The sequence below is a fragment of the Carassius carassius genome, chromosome 3 (assembly GCF_963082965.1).
Source record: "Carassius carassius chromosome 3, fCarCar2.1, whole genome shotgun sequence".
Lineage (NCBI taxonomy): Eukaryota > Metazoa > Chordata > Actinopteri > Cypriniformes > Cyprinidae > Carassius > Carassius carassius.
In genome coordinates, this window is record NC_081757.1 from 4,764,372 (window position 1) to 4,785,606 (window position 21,235).

Consider the following 21,235-nt stretch of genomic DNA (forward strand, 5'->3'; position numbering starts at 1 on the left):
TAATGTTTTCAAAACCTGTCAAAACCGTTGCGCAGTACTTTGCGGTGAAAGATCATTTGGATGTGGGAGAAGCTTTTTTGTATAAAGCAGAGGAGTACCGTAACCTAATGCTTAAAATTATGGGTGGTTACTGAAAGGCTGCATGTTTGAAGCCCAAAAGGGGTGATTATTGAGCTTGCACCTCTGAATCCAGAAGTAAGACGATTTAATGGCCATTTACAAGATCATAACACATTACTGTTTAAAACAAAAAACAAAAAAAATACTTACTTTAGATGACAAATAAATTTTCTTATTTCACAAGTTAATTCCTGCTAAAACGCACAATGCTAATATGATTCTGAATATGAAACCTGCGGTAAAACGAATATAAATGATGTAATTTGACGGTGTCTGTAAAGCTTTATAAGTTTGTCCTAAAGGTACGACTGTCAGATGATTCTCTTGATGTGTTAACATGCAGTGGAGAATAAATGAGTGATCGCATGACTGAGTCAAGTCTGCAGTCAGCTAAAAAGAATGTGAGGGCAGTAACTAGAAATGTCAAATGATCCACAGCTCTACATTGCTTTTAAGAGTGTTTTCACACTTTATGAAAAGCATGTGGTTCAGTGTTGATTTTGAAATTAGAGTTGGATCTCTTTTGGGCCCTTTAGTTTAGCGAATCGTGAGTGTGTGTGCGTGTGCGTGTGTGTGTGTGTTCAAAAGACAGGAAAATTTCAAAACCACAGAATTTATTTGAAACATATATTTTGTAAAAATATACTGTTTAATTTGACCAATTTAATGCATCCCTACTGAAAAATAAGCTTGACCCCAAACATTTGAATGTTTACATGATTTAAAGGAGTCATATGATGCTTCTTTAAAGAAAATGATTTTGTGTATTTGGTGTAATAGAATATGTTGACATGCTTTAATGTTCAAAAAGCATTATTTTTCAAATAATGTACATTATTGTAGGTCCTCTATGCCCCGTCTCTCTCAAACGCGTCGTTTTCTACAAAGTCCCTCTTTCTGACATGGGCAATCTGCTCTGATTGGCCAACTGACCCAGTGCACTGTGATTGGCCGAACACTGCAAGCACTTGTCAGAAATGTAACACCCCTTTCCATAATCGCGAGCTTTATCTCTCAAAATAAATGTAAAGACAGTTAATAATGTCCTTAGTTTTACCATCAGTTCAAGTCAGAAAGAGGAACAGAGTGGCGTGACAGACAGTGATGAAGCTCGTAAGGTGTTTAAAGTACACCAGACACGGACGGTTAAGACAGCTGTCTCCACTGTGTGACCCTGTCTGTCTCTCTCTCTCTCTATCTCTCTCTCTCTCTCTCTCCAAAGAGAAAGGAAAAATTTAAATGGCATCATATGACCCCTTTAACAGTAAGACTGTAAATTCATTATGACGTTCGTGTTTGTGCGTACTGACTTGCGTGTGATCCGGTGTGTCTCAAGAATTAGATCATTTCTGTTTATCTGATATTACATAGACCGTCTAGGTGTCTTTGAATGTTATCGAAAGCAGAAAAGGTTTGCTCAAGGTGCGTAAGCATGTGATGCAGTCTGCATGGCGTAATAAAACCTCATAATGCAAGTGAGACAGGTCAAGCCACATTCACTTGTTTGAACTTGAGCTAAATACCACTCTCTCATGTGTCTTAAGGCATCGCCATCATTTCTACTCAATGCAAAGCAACAACTTTACTTTTTTGATTTATAAGAATCATTTCAGTTGCACCCTCATAAATAAAAACAAATTGTTAGTATTTTTTTGCATACATACTAAAATGCTTTTAGACCTATCTTCTATACCATAAACTGTTTTTTTTTTTTAGTCGCACTTTCGCTTCGTGAAACCCAATGTGCTGTATGAGGGCGTTCCTTTAGCTATTTTGATTATAGAGTTTAGGCCTTGAGGGCTTTTGGTAAATGAACTCACTTTTCACCCTTTCGCTTTGATTTGTCTTATTACGATATCCAACTGTAAATATAAGGTTGCTTTTATACAGCAATGGCATGCATCTTGTGAATGGATGACCAAAATGCACAAAAGTTTTCAATTTTTAGTTAAAAACTGTGTCATGTAACTTAAGCACACCGTAAAGTATCATGAGAAAACCTTGAACATGTAGTGTCATTTCCACCTCATCTCACATAATGTGTTGTGTTTAATAGCATCCTGTGATGGAAATGACATCTGTGAAATAAGATGTCTTGCCAAGGCAAATTTTATAGCTGGCAGTTTATGTCTCTACACACAATTTAATTTTATTTTCATACTGGCTGTATTATTTTGCATAATACATTTGCATAAATTTCAGCTTAATGGATGATCAAAAATGTTGTTCACATGTTAGATTTACCTTGATTTATCTTTTTCTTCACTCTTCTTTTCTCAAATCTCAAGCATGGATTTCACTGACAATTTTGTCCCCGTGGTAAACAAATACAGTAACTTGTGCCTGTTCTTGACCCAAGAATGTATATTTTGTCTGTGTCCTCTCTGACCATTAGATCATCATCGCTGTGAGCCAGCTTATCGCTGATGTGGCACTTACGGGCAGCTCACGTTTCCAGGAGTCACTGTCCATCATCAACAACTTTGCCAACAGTGATAAAGCCATGAAGGTGCAGTAGAGAATGCAAGCTGGAATCTTTTTCTTTTTCTTTTTGTATGTATACGTTACGTTACGCTGACAAGAAGCAGACTAAGCACAAGCTTGCAGTGTGAAATGCGTAAGAATCAAGAGAGTTTAAAGAGAATTGTGTAATAATTGGCAGATGTCATGTTCTGAATACAGAAAAGAAAATGTTTTCAATGTTATTGCAAAAAACCACAACCCCACATCACTGTCCCATAGCTTTTTAAAGAGCCATTCACACACAAAGAAACCATTGTTAAGCTCCAAAAACACCAAAATGCAGTGAATGAACAAAAACTGTGTGGTCTTGAGACCTTTTTGAAAGCTTTGTTAAAGGATTAGTTCACTTGCAGAATAAAATGTACTGATAATTTGCTCATTCCCAAGCATTGTTCCTACGGGTCCTTGAAATCCTTGAAAGTTTGTGAATCTGAAAAGAAAAACATTTCAAGGCCCTTGAAAGTTTTTGAAAATAAACATACATTGATGCAGGTCCTCGTCTGGCCGGGATTTCTGGTTACGGCTTTTGTTTTCTACAGTCGCCAGTGCGTTTTTTGTACCCGAGCGCTGCGAGGGACTGTTTTCTTAATCCCGTTCCCATTGAATTTCTGCCTATTGTTGCCCACTCCCATGATTTTCCTGCTCCCTGCAAACATTCTAATATTGCATAATTTCCGCGCATCAGGGAGCCGCTATCAATACGCAGAGTATTTAAATCTCTTTTGAATCAGCCATCACTCTCTCCTCAATCCGTGATCAGTCAAATCTGACTCCCGCAGCTCGTGTTGAATGCAGGGTTGCCAAGTCTGCCTTCTTTTTTTCTCCTATGGCTACTTTTTAACTGTTAATGGGATGATTTTCTCCTTGGGTTAATGTTGCTTTAATTACATTGGACTAAAATGCTTGTATTGAAACATTTTGCATTCTGCCTATGATAAAACTGTGCTAGATGTTAAGTTTTGTGAAGGAGGGCCACTGGTAGGAAGCTCTTTAGCTGTGTTTATGATCAATATGCATGACAGTGAGCGTGAAATATGTATTTTATGTATGTAAATGACATATTTTCAGTTTTGATATTTGGGATATTGTCATTGCACTACTTTGGGCACTACTTTAACCACCAACCAACCACACCCCATCCCCCCGCCCTGCCCACACCCACTGTCCTCTTTTTGGAAAACTAAAATATGGTCACCCTACATGATGTTCAAGCATGCACAAAACTACTAGGTAACTACTACCTCTATGTTTCACAGACATTCCCGGAAATTATGCAAAACAGAAATACAACAAATAGAATATCAGATCTCTGTCATATGGCCAAAAATTAATGCAAAAAAAAAAGCTTGTGGCGTAGTCGTGGCCTAGTGGTTAGAGAGTTTGACTCCTAACCCTAGGGTCGTGGGTTCGAATCTTGGGCCGGCAATACCACGACTAAGGTGCCCTTGAGCAAGGCATCAAACCCCCAACTGCTCCCCAAGCGCCGCAGCATAAATGGCTGCCCACTGCTCCGGGTGTGTGTGTGTGTGTGTTCACTGCGCTGTGTGTGTGCACTTTGGATGGGTTAAATGCAGAGCACGAATTCTGAGTATGGGTCACCATACTTGGCTGAATCTCACGTCACGTCACTCACTCATGAAAACTGTAACAATGTATCTTACAAGATCACACAATGTAACCTTGCTTTAACTTGAAATGTGTCCCCATATTAAGTCCTTGAATTTGAAGCTATTGGACCTGGAAAGTCCTTGAAAGGTCCTTGAATTTGAAGTTAATTCAAGTCATTCAAGATGTTCATGTCTGTCTGTTTTTCTTAATTTTTTATTTATTAAACATGTATAACTAGTTACAGCAGAGCCCAGGATCTGTCCATATACATATAATATAATCTGTCCATATACAGTAATGATAGACTAAATAATAGACTTAATAATAATAAATGCTGTATGCCAGAAAAGTAAAACTATGATCAAAACAATAGTAGTGGGATGACAAATACAACTCAGGAATTTAACAGATCTGATAAAATATGTCTTTCTATTTTCAGTTGGAAAGACATTAAGGTTTTGGAGGAAACCATTTTTCTCCGTTTAGTGGTCTTCAAAAAGCGGCCAATGGGTCAAAGGTCCAAATTACAGTTTTAATGCAGCTTCAAAGGGCTCTTCACGATCCCAGCTGAGAAATATGGGTCTTATCTATTTAGTTATTCCCAGCCTTTTTTCTTTTTAGAAAATGATCAATTGTTTCACTTGATAAGACCCTTATTCCTCAGCTGGGATCGTGTAGAGCCCTTTGAAGCCCATTTGGACCTTCAACCCACTGGCCCCCATTGAAGTCCTCTATATGGAGAAAAATCCTGGAATGTTTTCCTCAAAAGGGGTGGATGACTGTTTTTTTTCTAGGCTTGATTATGTTTATGGGGTGCAGTCTAACATGTGTTATTGCTTCGGTTTAAAAAAAAAAAAATCACATTATTTTTCAACTAATTGACCTTTATTCTACACTCTCTGTCACTCTGATGATGTCCCAGTTTGATGAAGCCCCTCCCTCATAAATACGCAATACGAGGAACAATATTAAGAACCGCTGCTTTAGAACATTGATTTTGAAACTTGTGAATCCATAAGAATCATTAGAAGACAGAATCGCGATTCATATATGAATCGATTTTTCATGCACCCCTAGTTTTGACGGCATGGCAACAACTTCCTCTTCTCTAAAGCAGCGTAACACGTTTTACGTATTGTTTATGCACAAACAGCAACATTACACACTAACTAACTTTAAAAAAGTGGAATCACAATTAACCACCCTGTTAATTTATTTTCAACTGAAGAAGAAAAGACATGGATGTCATCTTGGATGACACAGGGGTGAGTAAATTATTAGGAAACTTTGGAAGAATCGTTCAAAGAATATTATACACAGTCTTCATGACTTGACATGCAAGTCATTCTTGTGAGATTTAGAAAACGCTGCAAGACATGGTGTAAAAAAAATTTGCATAGAGCAGGAATTTAGAAAATAGCATAGAGGAATGTGACTTGCGTGTACAGCTGCTAAGTGTGCTAAAATGCAGTTTTTTGCTTTTCTTGGCAAATATTTGTTATATTAATCTATATTATTTATATATCTCCCCAGACCACCACGTTTCCCTCTGAAGTGAAGGGTCTGACGATGAGGATTCGTACAGTTTTGATGGCCACTGCTCAGATGCGCGAGCACGAGAAAGACCCAGAAATGCTGCTCGACCTTCAGTACAGTCTCGCCCGATCGTACGCAAGCACTCCAGAGCTCCGGCGGACCTGGCTGGACAGCATGGCACGAGCACACAGCAAGAATGGAGACTTCTCTGAGGTGTGTTATTTTGAGCATGTGGTGCAGTGTTGTTTTGTTGGTACAGGTGCATTGGAAAGGCTCCATGTCGACTTGTTTTGGCCTCAACCCATTCTGTATGGATGAAGTTAGAGGCTTGCTCAGTCATAATGCCTGTAGGCCATTTTTACGCCCCGCCTCACCCTGAAGCTGTAAGTATACACTGAATGCCATTCAGCACACGGGCTGCAGATCATATCATGTGCTCTACGGTGGAAATTTCAGAGGAAACACAATCTTTGTTTTTCAGATGTTTATCTTAATATGTTATACATTGTTTAATTCGGTTTTCAGTTTTATTACCAATACATTTGCATAAGTTAATATAAAAACCAAATGCCATTTTTTTTTTTTATCAACAGCTTCCATTTTGATGTAGAAATTATTTCTTTGTCTTTTGATACATTTTAAAAAATATATTTTTCATTTTACTTTTATAGAAGTCATTGAAAAGTTTTTCTAACACTCATTCAACTAACTTTAGTCTATAGACAGAATCTTACAAGGGCACAATATATGTTGTCAGACTTTAATACTTTATAAGGCTTTATGCACATATGATGCATTTTTTCCCCACCTTTCCCTATTTTTGTTTTGAACCACCTGTTTGGAGATTTCAGTTGCATCACATAAATCGGTTATTTTTTATGGCCATAACTAATGGCGAGCAACCCTCTGGAAACCACCTCCTGGTAGTAACGTTTAGGTTATCCTTTAAACAAACTTTGTAATTGCACCTGTCACAGCCTTTGCCTGACTGAACACGGGTCAAGCCTTGATCATTTAACAGTTCACAAGAGATGCTCAGTGCTGTTTAACTTGTTCTGTTTACCTGATTTAGGAATTATCTAATAATTGGGCTTAATGTGTTCCGTACTCTTCTGATATGTTTAGGTTAAGCAGCAGTGCTTGATTCTTCATGTAAATATATCCCCCACAGAATAAAAACAGGAAATGAATTGGAGTAAAGGTCACTTCCTTACCAGCATTCTCTAATATTTCTATTTTAGTCGCATACATGGAATACACCCAACAATGGGAGAAATTATATAACAGTAGTTCCTTGTGCAGTGGATGCCCTAGAACAAATAAATGGGGATAGTTAAAGGAATAGTTTGCCCAAAAATTTAAATTTACTCACTCTCAGGTAATCCAAAATTTATTTTTTTTGTTCTTGATCAGAACATATTTAGGGAAATTTAGCATTACATCACTTGCTCACCAATGGATCCTCTGCAGTGAATGGGTGCCGTCAGAATAAGAGCTGATAAAAACTCCAGTACATCAATTATTGTCTTGTGGATGTAAAAGCTGCATCCTTTGTAAGAAATAAATCCATAATTAAGGCATTTTACCTTTTTCGTTTTAATTTTTGGGTGAATGAGTCAAATTTAAGTTTAAAATGTGTTGACGGATTTGTTTCTGACCAATGTAAGGTCCGTGCACTCGGTCCAAGGAAGGTATCTAGTGCTGGCTGAAGGTTTCCTGCATGTTCGGTCTTTTCAGCACGCAAAGTTATTCAATTTAGGTTAAACTCAAATCTGACTCCATTTTAGTATGACCTTGAATTTAGGTTGAAAGGCAAATTGGTTGTTTGTCTGTCTCTAATTATTACTATTATTCTGACATTTGATTTATTCTAGTTAACTCTTTCCTTTATATTTACTCATTCATTAAGAATCTATGTCGCTCAGGGTGCCTCACGTCGGCCGTTTTACGTGTGCCCCATGATCACAAACTCACCAGTCTGAACATTAGTCAGAGGTTATGACGAATACTATTTAACAGGTCGTCCATGCTTACCATTCTTTAAATAGTAGATCGGTTTAGCCCCCTACAGTTACCCATGTACAACTTAGTTAAGGCTCAAAACAATAATCAGCGGTTATGCTAGTACTATATGTCTAGCCCCTGATAGTTAATATAACTACGTACAACTTAATTAAAGCTGAGACAGTGATCTAGTGATCGACCGATATGTGTTTTTTGACAGCCAATGCCGATATCTTGGAAAGCAGGGGGGCCGATAGCCGATATAAAGCCGATATGATTTTTGTTTTATATGATTATTAATAATTTGTGAAAAATGTGAATCATATAATCGTTTGACAATGGATTAAAAAATAAATGAGTGAACTAAACATACTTTAGATGTCAAGGTATTTTTCACAAATAAATATTTAATAAAAATATAATTAAAAAGGAAGTAAACACTGTAACCAATGGGGCACTCAGTATTCTGGGAAGTTTGTGTGCACTGGGAATCATATTTTTAAATAAAGCCAGGGTAACCCTCATTTTACATAGAGCACACAGTGAAAATGACATGAATATGACTGTGGGTGAATGCATAAAGCGCAGCATAATTTGAAATCATGAGTTTAAAGTTTAAAACATTCAATTGACACGAACAGACTGTCACGCAGAGAACACGTGATCATGCTGGATAAAAATGCACACTTCACAAGATCTCACAGCTGGATTAGATTTAAGTTTATAAGATTTGTGAAATTAAATGTTCATTAGTCATTCAAAGATTTGTTTAAATTATATAAATGCGTATTTGCTTAATGCTGGCGGCTTTAAGTTCAAAGTATCTGAGGTTCTTTGAGGTTCTTCCATCCTTACAACCAACATACAGCTTTTTGCTTCACAAGACATTAAACTGATGGACTGGAGTCGTGTGGATTATTGTGATGTTTTAATCTGCTGTTTAGACTCTCATTCGGACGGCACCCATTCACTGCTGTCCATTAGTGAACAAGTTTTGATTGGACTGTACCTCTAAATCAATTGGCATTGATGAGCTTACGTTCAGTTCATTGTGTGTGAGATTTGTTTTCTTAGTGATGTGAACCTTATTTTGTCTGCTCTTGTATTTCCTCAGGCTGCTATGTGTAATGTTCATGTTGCTGCATTGGTGGCAGAGTATTTGCACAGGAGAAGTAAGTTTGCAAAGGTTTTATTTATTTTCAACATGCTCATATATTTGGCTAAAATCTTTCTTCCGTAGATGACATGTCCTAAAAATAATAAACAATAAATACCTGTGGCTCATGTAATTTTCCTCATTTTCCCCATGCAAATAATGGTCATGCTCAGGACAAACACTTCACTGTCTGGTGCACAATGCAAATGGCAATGCAAAGTCTCAAACAATGTGTCTGAAGTATTGTGGATAGCATTTGAAACCTGTTTCTTTCTCTTCCATTCTTATTTTAAATAAAGCATTCATTAACACAATGTCCATTTTACAGAACGTTTTTTAAATTGAAAACAGATTTTGTTAGCTGCTAGCAGTTTAGAGGTTTGCTCTCTTAAACTCTCATGATGGAAATAGAAAAGAATGTCACATCGCACATATTTGCATAACTAGAAACCAGAGATAAAAATAGCATTGTTTAAAGGACTGCTGTATGTTTCTCAGAAGTCATGTGTTGGTAACAGTTATAAAGTTATTTTATAATCCTAATCATCAGGTTTTCATGAGTAATCTTTAATAATGCAGTAACTTGTGAAACGTGATCCCAAACTGTATTTACACACACAAGAAAAAAGCATGGTAAGATAAACATGTGTTCATGTCAGACCTTCTTTGACATCTTTATTTTAATGAAGCATGGCACAAGAACACATTTCAAGCAAAACCATTTACAATTTTATTATATTTAAATGATAAACCAACCTGTAGTTTTACTTTTGATTCATATCGTATGTGTTGAATACAGTATCCAAAGTTATTGCTAGTCTTAATACAGTGGCATATCTTCTGTTGTCTTATTGTTTCAGAGCTGTTCCCAAGTGGACTGGCAGCTTTTAAGAAAATCACCCAGAACATCGATGAAGAAGGAGCTATGAAAGAAGACGCAGGGATGCAAGATGTGTACTACACTGAGGTAAACATGGCTGACAGATTGAACCCATAAAAGACCGTAGCAGGAATATGTTTGACGAACAAGTCAAAAGATGCATTTGTGAAAGTTCAGTTGTACTTATGTGACAGGATGTCCTGGTAGAGCAGTTGGAGGTGTGTGTGGAGGGTCTATGGAAAGCCGAGAGGTTTGAGCTCATAACACACATTTCAAGACTCATCATTCCAGTTTACGAGAAGCGGCACGAGTTTGAGGTGAGAAATTATGCCATGCAGATTTAGGAAATGTGCTCATTTTACTTTGGCAAGTGCTAGTAGCCCAATTCTTTTCTTACACAATGGCGTGACTTTAAGACTTCGTGGCATAATTTTTATTTATTTTTTTTATACCAGACTGAAGCTATTTACTCAATAACCAAACTCTTAGAAAGCATAAGCACACTCTGATCAGGCTTAAAAGAATTAAAGTAGCTCAGTCAGATGGTGAGGGCATTATCAGTCTTTAGGAACACAACCTTGTTCTGTTTCACTTTCACTTCTCAGTCAGTGTGGAAAAATTCTGAGTATGATTTCTGAATGAAGTAGGAAAAAATCCCCTACATATCTAGGGACCAGAATCTCATATATACTTTTATATATTGAACTTTTATATATATATATTTATATTATTTAGCTCTTTTTTTCTTTTTATTAATTCTAGTAGTTTTTGTACTACAACTTAAACAGAATTAAGTTAGCTACCAAGGCAATTTGTCATTTTCGTTTTATTTCAATTGGTGAAATTGTTATAAACTTCTGCGTTTGAATACTTTTCAGTTTTAGTTTGTGATAACAGCACTGCATGCTAGTAAGCACAACACAGAAACCTCATAGCAATGACTTGGCAAACACTTGTTAGCATAAACCACACATTTTGTGAATGTAAGAATCCTTCTGTGAAGTGATTACGAGACATCGTCCTCTGCCTTCTATAGCCGCTTTTTGGAAAGCCATTCATAAACAAACTCTTGTACATGGAAAGTTTACCACAGTGCCAGTGCTGTCATGAGAATGTTGATCTTTCCAGAAGTCTGTACTTTGTTTAAAACCGTTTCCACCAACAGACATGCATGCAAATCAAAGACTTGAGTGCACCATCTTGAGTTGTTTCTCTCCATTAAATAACAACAAAAGTGTGTGATAGTTATTGCTCTGCTTTTTATGGAATTTCTGTGGCTCAGTGGTAGAACATTGCTTTGGCAGCGCAAAAGGTTGTGGGTTCGATTCCCAGGGAACACGTTAGGTAAAAACTGTTAGCCTGAATGCAATGTAAGTGGCTTTGGATAAAAGCGTCTGCTAAATGCATTAATTTCATTTCATTTCATTTAATAAGTTGTTAAAGGATCGATCATGTTTTAAAATTGGCGTAAGTAATTGTAAAAAAAAAAAGTAATCCGTTAAAAAATTGGTCTATATATTATGCTAACAAAGGTGGAAAAAACTGTGTTTCTTTTGTGCCTTTGCATTGTGCAAATAAATGAGTAGCTTCCTAGTCATTATTTAAACTGGTTTTAATTATTGACATTTTTTGTTTTTAATGATATTTCATTTGGTTTTCCATATTAGTTTTTTTTTTTAGTGACTCCCATAAATTATGTATGATTATAGTGTTATGATAATATTGATAGTTTGTTGACATATAATTTCCATACCTTTGTCTTTAATGTTTAAATAAATGGCACGGACAGTATGTGTCATAAAAGAACATGCATGTTTTTTTTTAGCCTAAGCAAGTTTACTCTACATTAATAAAGAATCATTTCTTTGGAAAACTGATTACAACTTTAGGACATGTACCTCTGCTAACAGTGCCACCCTTATTAGAGTTAGGCGTACTTCTTGAAGTTTACACACTTATAGTTGCAGACTTTTATCGGTTAGTTCACTCATCATATCTGACTTGTACTTTCCCGCTCTTGTTCCTAGTCCTTTCTTATTCATCTCTTTTTATGTTGTTAAATCTGTTTAATTTGACCCTTTTCATAATTCATATTAAGCAAGCCAAAGATGATAGTTTCAAGCGAAAAGGCTCAAAGGAAATGAAAACTTTGACAGCACAGATGTGAACGCAGTTCCAACACCTCACACACTCCCTCACATAACTGTCTCTCTTTCTCCTCTAGAAACTGAGGCGATTGTATGACACACTGCAGCGAGCTTATGCAAAGATATTAGAAGTGATGCATTCTGGCCGACGTCTGCTGGGGACTTACTTTAGAGTCGCCTTTTATGGCCAGGTGGGTTCAAATGAAGACATACCACATCATTCTACAAGCTCACCTTTTAGCTACCACTTCCCAAAAGGACTTCTCTGTGTAAACCATTGATATGATGTATCTCTTGCATGACTGATAGAATACAGATGAGAATTCAGTGTCTAGACATTGCCAGGTTTTGAGATTAATCTATTTGGGTTTATAAATTGATGACTAAAATATGTTTAGAGAAGAAATCATGCTTCACACCAAGCAGATTCTTACACTGTCGTTCAAAAGACTGTGGTAGGTCACTTTTTTAATGTTTTTTGAAAGAAAAATAGTGTTCTTGTGAACTTCTTTATTTTTGGACCTCAGGGCTTCTTTGAAGAAGAGGATGGAAAAGAATACATCTACAAAGAGCCAAAGCTCACAGGTCTGCCTGAAATTTCCCTTCGTCTCTTAAGTCTCTACGAAGAAAAGTTTGGAGCGGAGAATGTCAAAATCATCCAAGATTCCAACAGAGTAAGAAAACATAAAATTTCTGTTTAACTGTCCAGCTTCCTGTATTACCCTGAAATGACCGTGAAGAGCAGCTCATTTCACTCATCTTCCAGGAAAGACTTGTTTATGTTAAGCACAAACAAATATCTAGCTTGCAGTCTTTGCATGTTTTTGAGTATTTTTTTCTTTTCCAAGTTTCATAGTGAACCATCTCACTTTCTTTAACTAAGCAAAAGGCACACACAAACTTGTTTATCTTACCCGCAGGTAAACCAGAAAGAACTAGATCCAAAGTTTGCCTACATTCAGGTCACATTTGTCAAGCCCTACTTTGATGAGAAAGAACTGGCAGAGAGGAAGACAGACTTCGAAAAGTGCCACAACATTCAGCGTTTTGTCTTCGAGACTCCATTCACACTAACAGGAAAGAAACAAGGAGGGGTTGAGGAACAGTGCAAGCGGCGAACGATTCTTACCAGTAAGTGTAAAGTCAGCAGGAGATCTGGCATTGCTCCCAGTGCATCATCTGAGATCTGAACCATTTTTGCAGCTCGTACATCAACTCTGTACTTCTCTTCAAGGAATACAAGATGTTAATGAGTTTGTTTCGTCATCAGAACAGATTTGGAGAAATGTAGCATCACTTGCTCACCAATGGATCCTCAGCAGTGAATGGGTGCCGTCAGAATGAGAGTCCAAACAGCTGATAAAAACATCAAAGCAGTCCAGAAGTCATCCACATGACTCCAGTCCATCAGTTAATGCACTGTGAACTGAAAAGCTGCATGTTTGTAGAATACAAATCTATCACTAATGTGTTTTTAACTTCAGACCAAAATAGGAGTCTATTCTCTGTGGTCCTCTCATATCAAAACCCTCCGACATATTTGTTTAGAACAGTTATAGAGTGTTTTTGATTGTAAACAGGGCTTGATCTGTGCCTTTTTCTCTCCTGATTCAGCAATATTATGGGTACAGGACTTGTATTTTAGCCAGAAAAAAAAAAAAAGCTCTCAATGGATTTGTTTCTTAAAAACAAGCAGCTTTTTGCTTCACAAGAAATTAATTGTGTGGATTACTTTTTCCAATGTTTTTATCAGCTGTTTTAACTCTCATTCTGTTTTTCTAACTGAATAACTAGTCGTTAATGACATTTAAACACACATCAGCTTCAGCCTTGAGCAGAAACAAAACAGTGCATCGCTGAGTGGTGGTTTAGTCAACATTGCAAAACTCGGAAGCTTTGCTATGGTTACCATTGTGTCAATCATCACAATTTCTGAAGTGACTTATGTTTCATTTATGATATTCACTCTCACATTTAAATTTGGTTGTCATTCCTGAAAACCTATAGTGTGTATGTGGCCCTTAGTGTGTGCACAGGCTAGTTGCAGCATCTTCATAACCCAAAAAAATGCATGCGTTTAATACTGTATAAAATTGTTTTAATAATTAATGAAACGAATAAAAGGCATTTAAACGTACAATGGCAATGACATATTCCCCTTGGGCCAAAACGTGCCTATTCTACAAACTGGCACGCACTTGAGTGACAACTTTTGTGAGCGGTCTCAAAATATCACTTAGATAATGACTCTTTTCAGACGGCTTCTTCAAACAGTCAATATTGACAACAGCAGGTGTGTGGCTAACTGTGAACTCGACAGTAAATGACAGACATGTAAATGACAGCCAGTCATCCACAGATGAAAAACTGGAGATCAGATCACGATCTCTATCTTTTGTTTTGGTGATGTTATTTGTGTTCAGGATCGAAAGAATATTGTATTGTTGACTGCATGTGTGTGTTTGCATGTTGTTTGTGTCTACAGCGGCCAACACATTTCCCTATGTAAAGAAGCGCATCCAGGTAGTGGGAGAAAAGCACTTGGAGCTGAAGCCGATTGATGTTGCAATAGATGAGATGAAAGAGAGGAGCGCTGAACTCACTAAACTCTGCACTAATTCAGAGGTTAACATGATCACACTTCAACTCAAGCTCCAAGGCTGTGTTAGTGTGCAGGTACTAGTATGCATTACACACCCAGGAGCGTTTAAGCACACTGCTGCTCAAAATTGTGGGGTTTTTATAGAAATTAATACTTTCATTCAAAAAAGCAAGCATTAAACTTATTGATCAGTAGTGACAGTAAAGAGATTGTGTTTTGAGCAGCAAAACTGCATATTAGATTATATATGATTTCTGAAGGATCATGTGAGTAATGATGCTGATGATTCAGCTCTGCATCACAGGAATAGATTATATTTTAAAATATGTTAACATAGCGACAGTTATTGAAATTTTTTACTGTATTTTTGATCAAATAATGCAATAAATGCATCAATTTCATGAGATACATAACAATGTTTAGTGACTAACAAGCAAACCATAATTTTAGGAATATGAATTTTTTTGTGTAACATTATTTTAAGCACATTTCTCGTTACTGTAATGCACGAAATCTCATTCTCATAAATGCAATATGGAAAACTATTAATATGAATGATTTATTATCTACAGTATGTGTTATACTGCCTCAAGTTTAAACTGGTTTATATAAATATATAAATAAACATACTGTTGTATGTAAAAGTAAAATACTGTTACTTTTGAGTTTTTCTTTATTAAACTTTTTTACAATTTGTTTGTCAAATGATTGATAGTTTTTTTTTTATTAAATCAGCTTTCCCCCAACATTATATTAAACTAAGGTTCTTACATTATTCCTTAAATACACACATGTTGTTTGACACAATGTCAATACAGACAATTATATGCAAGCCAAATTTTCCCTAATGCAAAACAAAATTCCTGTTAGTAACAGAAAAGAAAAAAAAAACATTATTTTGCATTTTCTATTTTAAAATGACCACATTGTATCAAAATATTCCTGTGCATTGTAAACACAGTTGCTGAACAGTCTTTTCATTGATAGTTTTGCAGGCGGTCAATTCATGCATCTTCTACTGTTTTCGGGCTTATAGGTGAACGCGGGACCGATGGCCTATGCTCGAGCTTTTCTGGATGAATCCAAATCTGGTCAATCCAGTAAAAAGGTTAAGGAGCTCAAGGAAATATTCAGGTATTGCCGGTATTACTTTCGGAGTTTGTTAAACTTAGAAAGGGAACAGATACCTGTGTGGCTACATAACCAGAAAAGTTGGGTTTGGTAAAACAGCCGTTACAAGGAACCTTCCCGACACACATAGACACATGGTTTCTGAAGTTGGACATATATGTGAACAATCAATACAAATCATTCTCTTACCAGTGAGATTAATATTATTTTGGCTTGTTTTCCGTGAGATTTCCAAATCTTGCCTTTTATAAAACACAAAAAAAGTCTTTAAGTATTCTTTTTGAGAACTTGAATTTCAAGAGAATAGTAAATCTGCTAAAAAAAAAGCTGAAGTGAGCAATGTTCAGGAAGCAACCAGCGGCAGTCTCTGTTCGTTTAACAGCATGTATCAACTTGCCATGCTCCAGGAATGTATTGGTTATCATACCAAGGCATCTTATTCTTGTAAATGGTATTTGCGTTTATAAGCACTCGCAGTGACATTTAGATCACATTTTGTTTTATGACATAATTTTAGTTTTTTAAATAAATACATGTGCATTCCCCACCTAAATCAAACAAATTTTCTAGCTACACATAACATGTTAAAACTTCTTCTATGAACACACACTATAACAATAGATTTGTGGCTTCTTGTATTGTTTCTGCAATGCTCAGTTGTTTGGTTATACTGTATGTGTTGCAGGCAGTTTGTCAATGCATGCAGCATGGCTCTGGACATTAACGAGAGGCTCATTAAGGAGGATCAGTATGAGTATCACGAGGGACTAAAGGCCAACTTCAAAAGCATGGTGAAAGAACTTTCTGATATCATCCACGAGCAGGTATGTTGGATTGGTCCTTTATAGTTTTTGTTCTTCTTTCTTCGTACTTCCATACAACACATTTCTGCAATGAATCAGCCCCAGTGTTATTACAGTGAACTAAATCTAAACGCAGAAAATAATATTTGTTACTTGAAATAAAATGAACTCGGACTGAAATATATTTTTCAGCAACATTTGGACCGTATTTGTTTTCGTTATGTTCTAAATGAACTGAAAGTAAAATCTAAAAGAATGAAGAGTATGTAGTTAAAAAAGCCAAAAACGCAATAAAAATACTAAAATGATGATTCAAAAAAGTACCTAAAATACTACTACAATAGCTAACTAAAATAACCCTGCTTAACATAAAGACTCCATTCAACTGCTTTCTATCTGTTTTTCGTGTTTGTTGAAACTGTAGATCAACTTTATGATTTTAAAGCCTTCATTGATCAGTGCCATCTAACTGGAAGAGTGGTAACATCTACAGTATGTAATATTAGCCGCTTTTCATTTGATTTCCAGACTGAAGTGCTCGTCATTGTTGCATATCTGATGGACTCTATGCCACTTCTTCTGAAAATGTTGACCCATCATGACTTTGTTCCTGATTTTTGGTTTCGGTGCCTTCGGTAAAACCCAGAAATGTATTGCCACACTAAGTTAAGAAGTTATTTGACAGAAGACTAAAAACACTTTTTTTTTTTCTTCCTGATTATGTGTGAAAATCTGAAAGATTGTCGTTTCTCTTTGATGGGTTTCACTCTTTTCATTTATGCCTTATTGCATCTGCACTGTGATGCACTTCCTTAAAAAGTTAAAAGGTCATCTTTAACAAATTAATGGCAGTTTTGCTAGCATTTGTTTGCTTGCCAAGTTCTAACTTCGGACCCTGTGTAGTGATTTTGCTGGGTTTTGTGGTTGCATTATGTTTGTAGCTATTACAGAGTGAATTAGGATGAATCCGTGTATTCTCTTGTCCACGCAGACTTCAGGAAATGGGCTAACTGGCCATTTCCCTCAGTAAACAAACCATAAACTAAATCTTCTGTGTGTCCACTGGTTTACAAAATATTCATGGTTTTTGAGCTTGAAGGCAGTGATTGGCAGACCGGTTTGTTAGGCTGGTACAGTGAAAGGGGAACAGGTTTGTTCTGGTTTGTATTGTGCCCTCGGTTATCCCAGAGAGAATGTGTCCTGAGATGACACTTGACAAAAGAGTCTGAGAGTGAAAGATTTCAAATACTTTTCACTTTCATGTTTTTCATGTGTACTACAAATTAAAATTACTCTTGCGATTTGACACTTGTCTCATAGAAATGCAGATTTCCATGGTTTCAAAATGAATGTGTTAATTTACCGTGAATAATTGACATCTACAGCAAAGGTCTTTGTTATTATGACTGTTTAATGATTTCTCATCTGCCACAGTGATATTTTAAAATGACCTTCATCTGGGACCTTGCAATATATGCTTTGATTTATTGATCATTTTATAGAATTGATTTAAAATGTAACTTGTTTAATAAAATGTAATTATTTGACAACTCCCCTTTTTTTCACATCGTGACATGTACTTGCACCTTGCTGGTTTTCTTTAGAAGCACAAAGCTTTTGCTTTCCAAAATCTGACTAAGGACCGGTTTCACTAGTTCCAATTAATTATTTGCCATCACATTTTTTAAGTCTCCTTTTACAGTTTAATGCAAAGAACAGTCATATAGTGTCTAAAACAAACACAAAAAACATTGTAGTCATAGTTCTTGGTCATCGATGAATGCATTACGTTTTCAGACAGTTTTTTTTTTATTCAAGTTTACTGTATGGTTTAAGACATTGTTTATAGTGATAAAGTGGACGCTGTAAAAACTAGGTTTGCTGGACACTAGCTAAGTTAAAAAAATACAGAAGTTGCATTTGTCTTTTTCCATTGAAGTGTTTTAAGTTCATCTGATTTAGTCTTCTTGATTAGTGAACTTCATTTCTTGATGAAGTTAACAAGAAGTGCGTTGGCTTGAATTCCTTAAAACGATTTAAGTTTCACCGTTGTACAGTAAAAACAGTTTAAAGGCACAATATTAATGGACAGATCATGTTCCATGAAGATATTTGGTAAATTTCCTACCGAAAATGTATCAAAACTCAATTTTTGACTAGGAACATGCATGGCTAAGGACTTCATTTGGACAGTTTTAAAGGCGATTTTCTCAATATTTAGATTCAGATTCCAGATTTTTATGAATATCGTCCTATCCTAACAAACCATCCATCAATGGAAAGAATTCATGTGATGCATAAATACAAAATGTGTATGCACAGGCAGTTCTCGTTTCCTGTATGTGAATGTACTTTCTCTCGAACACATCTTCATCAAACTGTTTGAAATGCATGTCAGAGCTCTTGGAAACAGCTGTGCTTTCAGCACACCAGTCATGTCAGGACAGGATATATTTCTATTAAGACATTTGGTAATATTTAGATAAGTTACATACAACAGAATTACAGCAAGCGAGTGTTTCCCTGTGTAACTACACCTTAATGTGTCATCATGATTATTAAAAACCGAACTGCAACTGGAAGTGAAAATGTGGTAATTTGTAGGTCACTGTACTTAGGTGTTGAAACTAAATGAATCAATTGAAAAAAACTGTTTTCTGGTGTTATTGTGAATATAATGCTGTCCTTCTGCTTCTAATGTGTGTCTGTTTTTCTTCATTATGCTGCCGTGTCCTATAGATTGAGTTCTAGGTAACCGCTTCTGTTGCAAAAAAAGTAGTGTCCTTTTAAATATTTGTGCATGCAGTTGCTATATCCTGTGAATATATCTGGTAATTGAACTTGTGTGAGTGAGTGAAATCTTGTTAGCTGCTAATAACATGATTGCAAATCTCCCACTTCATTTGTAAATCCTCATCCTGTTTTCATCTTGCGCCCCTCAGATCTTCCAGGAGGATATGATGCGTTCCCTGCTGCAGAACTCTCTTCATGTGTTCCGTGCTATCAGTGGAACCTCCACTGACCTGAGTTAGAACCCGATGGACTATCAGCTCTCCTCGCACCTGAATGTACAGATCAAGATTCTAGGCCTTCAGCAAGCATCTCTTAATGTTACAAAAATGTCATGTTTTTACTTGTGTACAGCGAGTTTGTGTAATATATATAAAATATATATAAATAAATATTGCTTTTACGGTTAATTTTAAAAAACAACTCTATTTACTTTCTTAATGCACATCCCTGGACTTATCATGTTTGCATCGATGTTCCTTTTAAGCTTACATCACCAATCCACCTTGTTATTCAACTATTACTCTCTCTTACCATACCATTATAGAAACCTGTTTCCACCACATAAGAAACTTTCATATATCATAATTATGACATAGAAAGTCAAAATTATAATAGCTCATTATGGTGAGATGGTCAAAATTGATATAAAGTCAATTATGACATGATTCAGAATTCACAAAACTTTGGAATTCTGACATAAAAGGCATTATTATGACATAAAAGTATAGAATGGACTGAATTCATTTATGATGAAACCGACATAAAAAGTTGAAATTATAACGATCGTAATTTATGTGATCAAAGAGTCAAACGTTTTTTCATAATTATGATTTTATCTCATAATTTTAGCTTTTTATTTCATAATTATGTCTTAGTATGTTGTACTTCGACTTTTCTTTTTGCATAACTCTCATCTTTTCATGTCATTTTTATGATTTACCAAGGAATTTTCTTTATTTGCTGGAAATAGACTTTCTTTCTCTACTTTTCATGATCCAATCGATTATATAAATTCAAGTCCAATATTATTTTTTTCTTACATTCTTTAAAAGTAAAATGGGTTAGCAATGCTATTACATTTTGACTGTACATGTTTTTCTGTAATACAGTCCATTTTGCATCTCAGCCAAACTGTCTGTTTTAAATTGAGGGATGCCGCTGGAAATAAAACATGCAGTGTACTTAGATCACCCAGTACACCAAAGATCAAATGGACAGTTTATACTATATGCCTACATTTCCATATGACTTTTACACTGACAGTTGTATTTTCTGAAAATGGCAGGTGATAAAAAAAAGTCTAAAACTGAATCATTGTACGGAATGATAAAATTCACGGTTGTAAAAATAGCATTACAATGATCACAACGGAGCACAACAGTGAACGCCCACATTTTCAGAGGCGTTGATTCTGAAAGTATTTTTGCTATTCATTTTCTCTATAAACAGTATCTTCAGAGAATGAATTGGTTATAATAAGATATAAACTAGGTCATCTAGCTTTCAAGATGAATCACAACATTACAAACTTACATTTGACTCCAAAAAAGTATATGGAAGGTTTTCAACTCAAAAAACAATGGTACAATAAAATTTTCACTTTTTAAATTATTTATACATTGGTTTTTGGACATTTTTTTTTACTGTGCAAAATCTTGATTAAAATATTCTCTTGTTGACGCTTCCCTTAATTCTGTTTGATGCTTGGTGCAAACTGCATGTGGTGTAGTTTGAGAGAAACATGGAAGTCAGTTTAAGACGTCTGTCTTCCTCCTGCCAGCTGGAGAATAGAAGAATTTAAACTAGCTACTACTGTATATGTGGTCAAATCACACCGTCCCTCTTCCCTTATTTTCAGTGTGGTGGTTATTGACTGGCTGCACATTTGTTAGACTGAGAAACTAAGATCATTACATAATTTCTGTCATGAAA

General features: G+C 35.9%; 1 protein-coding gene across 2 annotated transcripts in view; it reads left to right on the plus strand.

The window, feature by feature from the left end:
- Positions 1-19,661, plus strand: part of dock11 (dedicator of cytokinesis 11) — a 68,443-nt gene extending 48,782 nt beyond the window's left edge. For both annotated transcript variants that reach the window (XM_059525889.1, XM_059525900.1), the window contains 12 exons: positions 2,516-2,629; positions 5,785-6,000; positions 8,906-8,963; positions 9,808-9,914; positions 10,022-10,144; positions 12,052-12,165; positions 12,502-12,648; positions 12,895-13,105; positions 14,460-14,650; positions 15,613-15,710; positions 16,393-16,531; positions 19,453-19,661. In XM_059525889.1, the coding sequence (XP_059381872.1) occupies positions 2,516-2,629; positions 5,785-6,000; positions 8,906-8,963; positions 9,808-9,914; positions 10,022-10,144; positions 12,052-12,165; positions 12,502-12,648; positions 12,895-13,105; positions 14,460-14,650; positions 15,613-15,710; positions 16,393-16,531; positions 19,453-19,542 (1,608 nt within the window). In that variant the 3' untranslated portion in view covers positions 19,543-19,661. The remainder of the gene's footprint in view (positions 1-2,515; positions 2,630-5,784; positions 6,001-8,905; positions 8,964-9,807; positions 9,915-10,021; positions 10,145-12,051; positions 12,166-12,501; positions 12,649-12,894; positions 13,106-14,459; positions 14,651-15,612; positions 15,711-16,392; positions 16,532-19,452) is intronic.
- Positions 19,662-21,235: the final 1,574 nt, after the last annotated feature.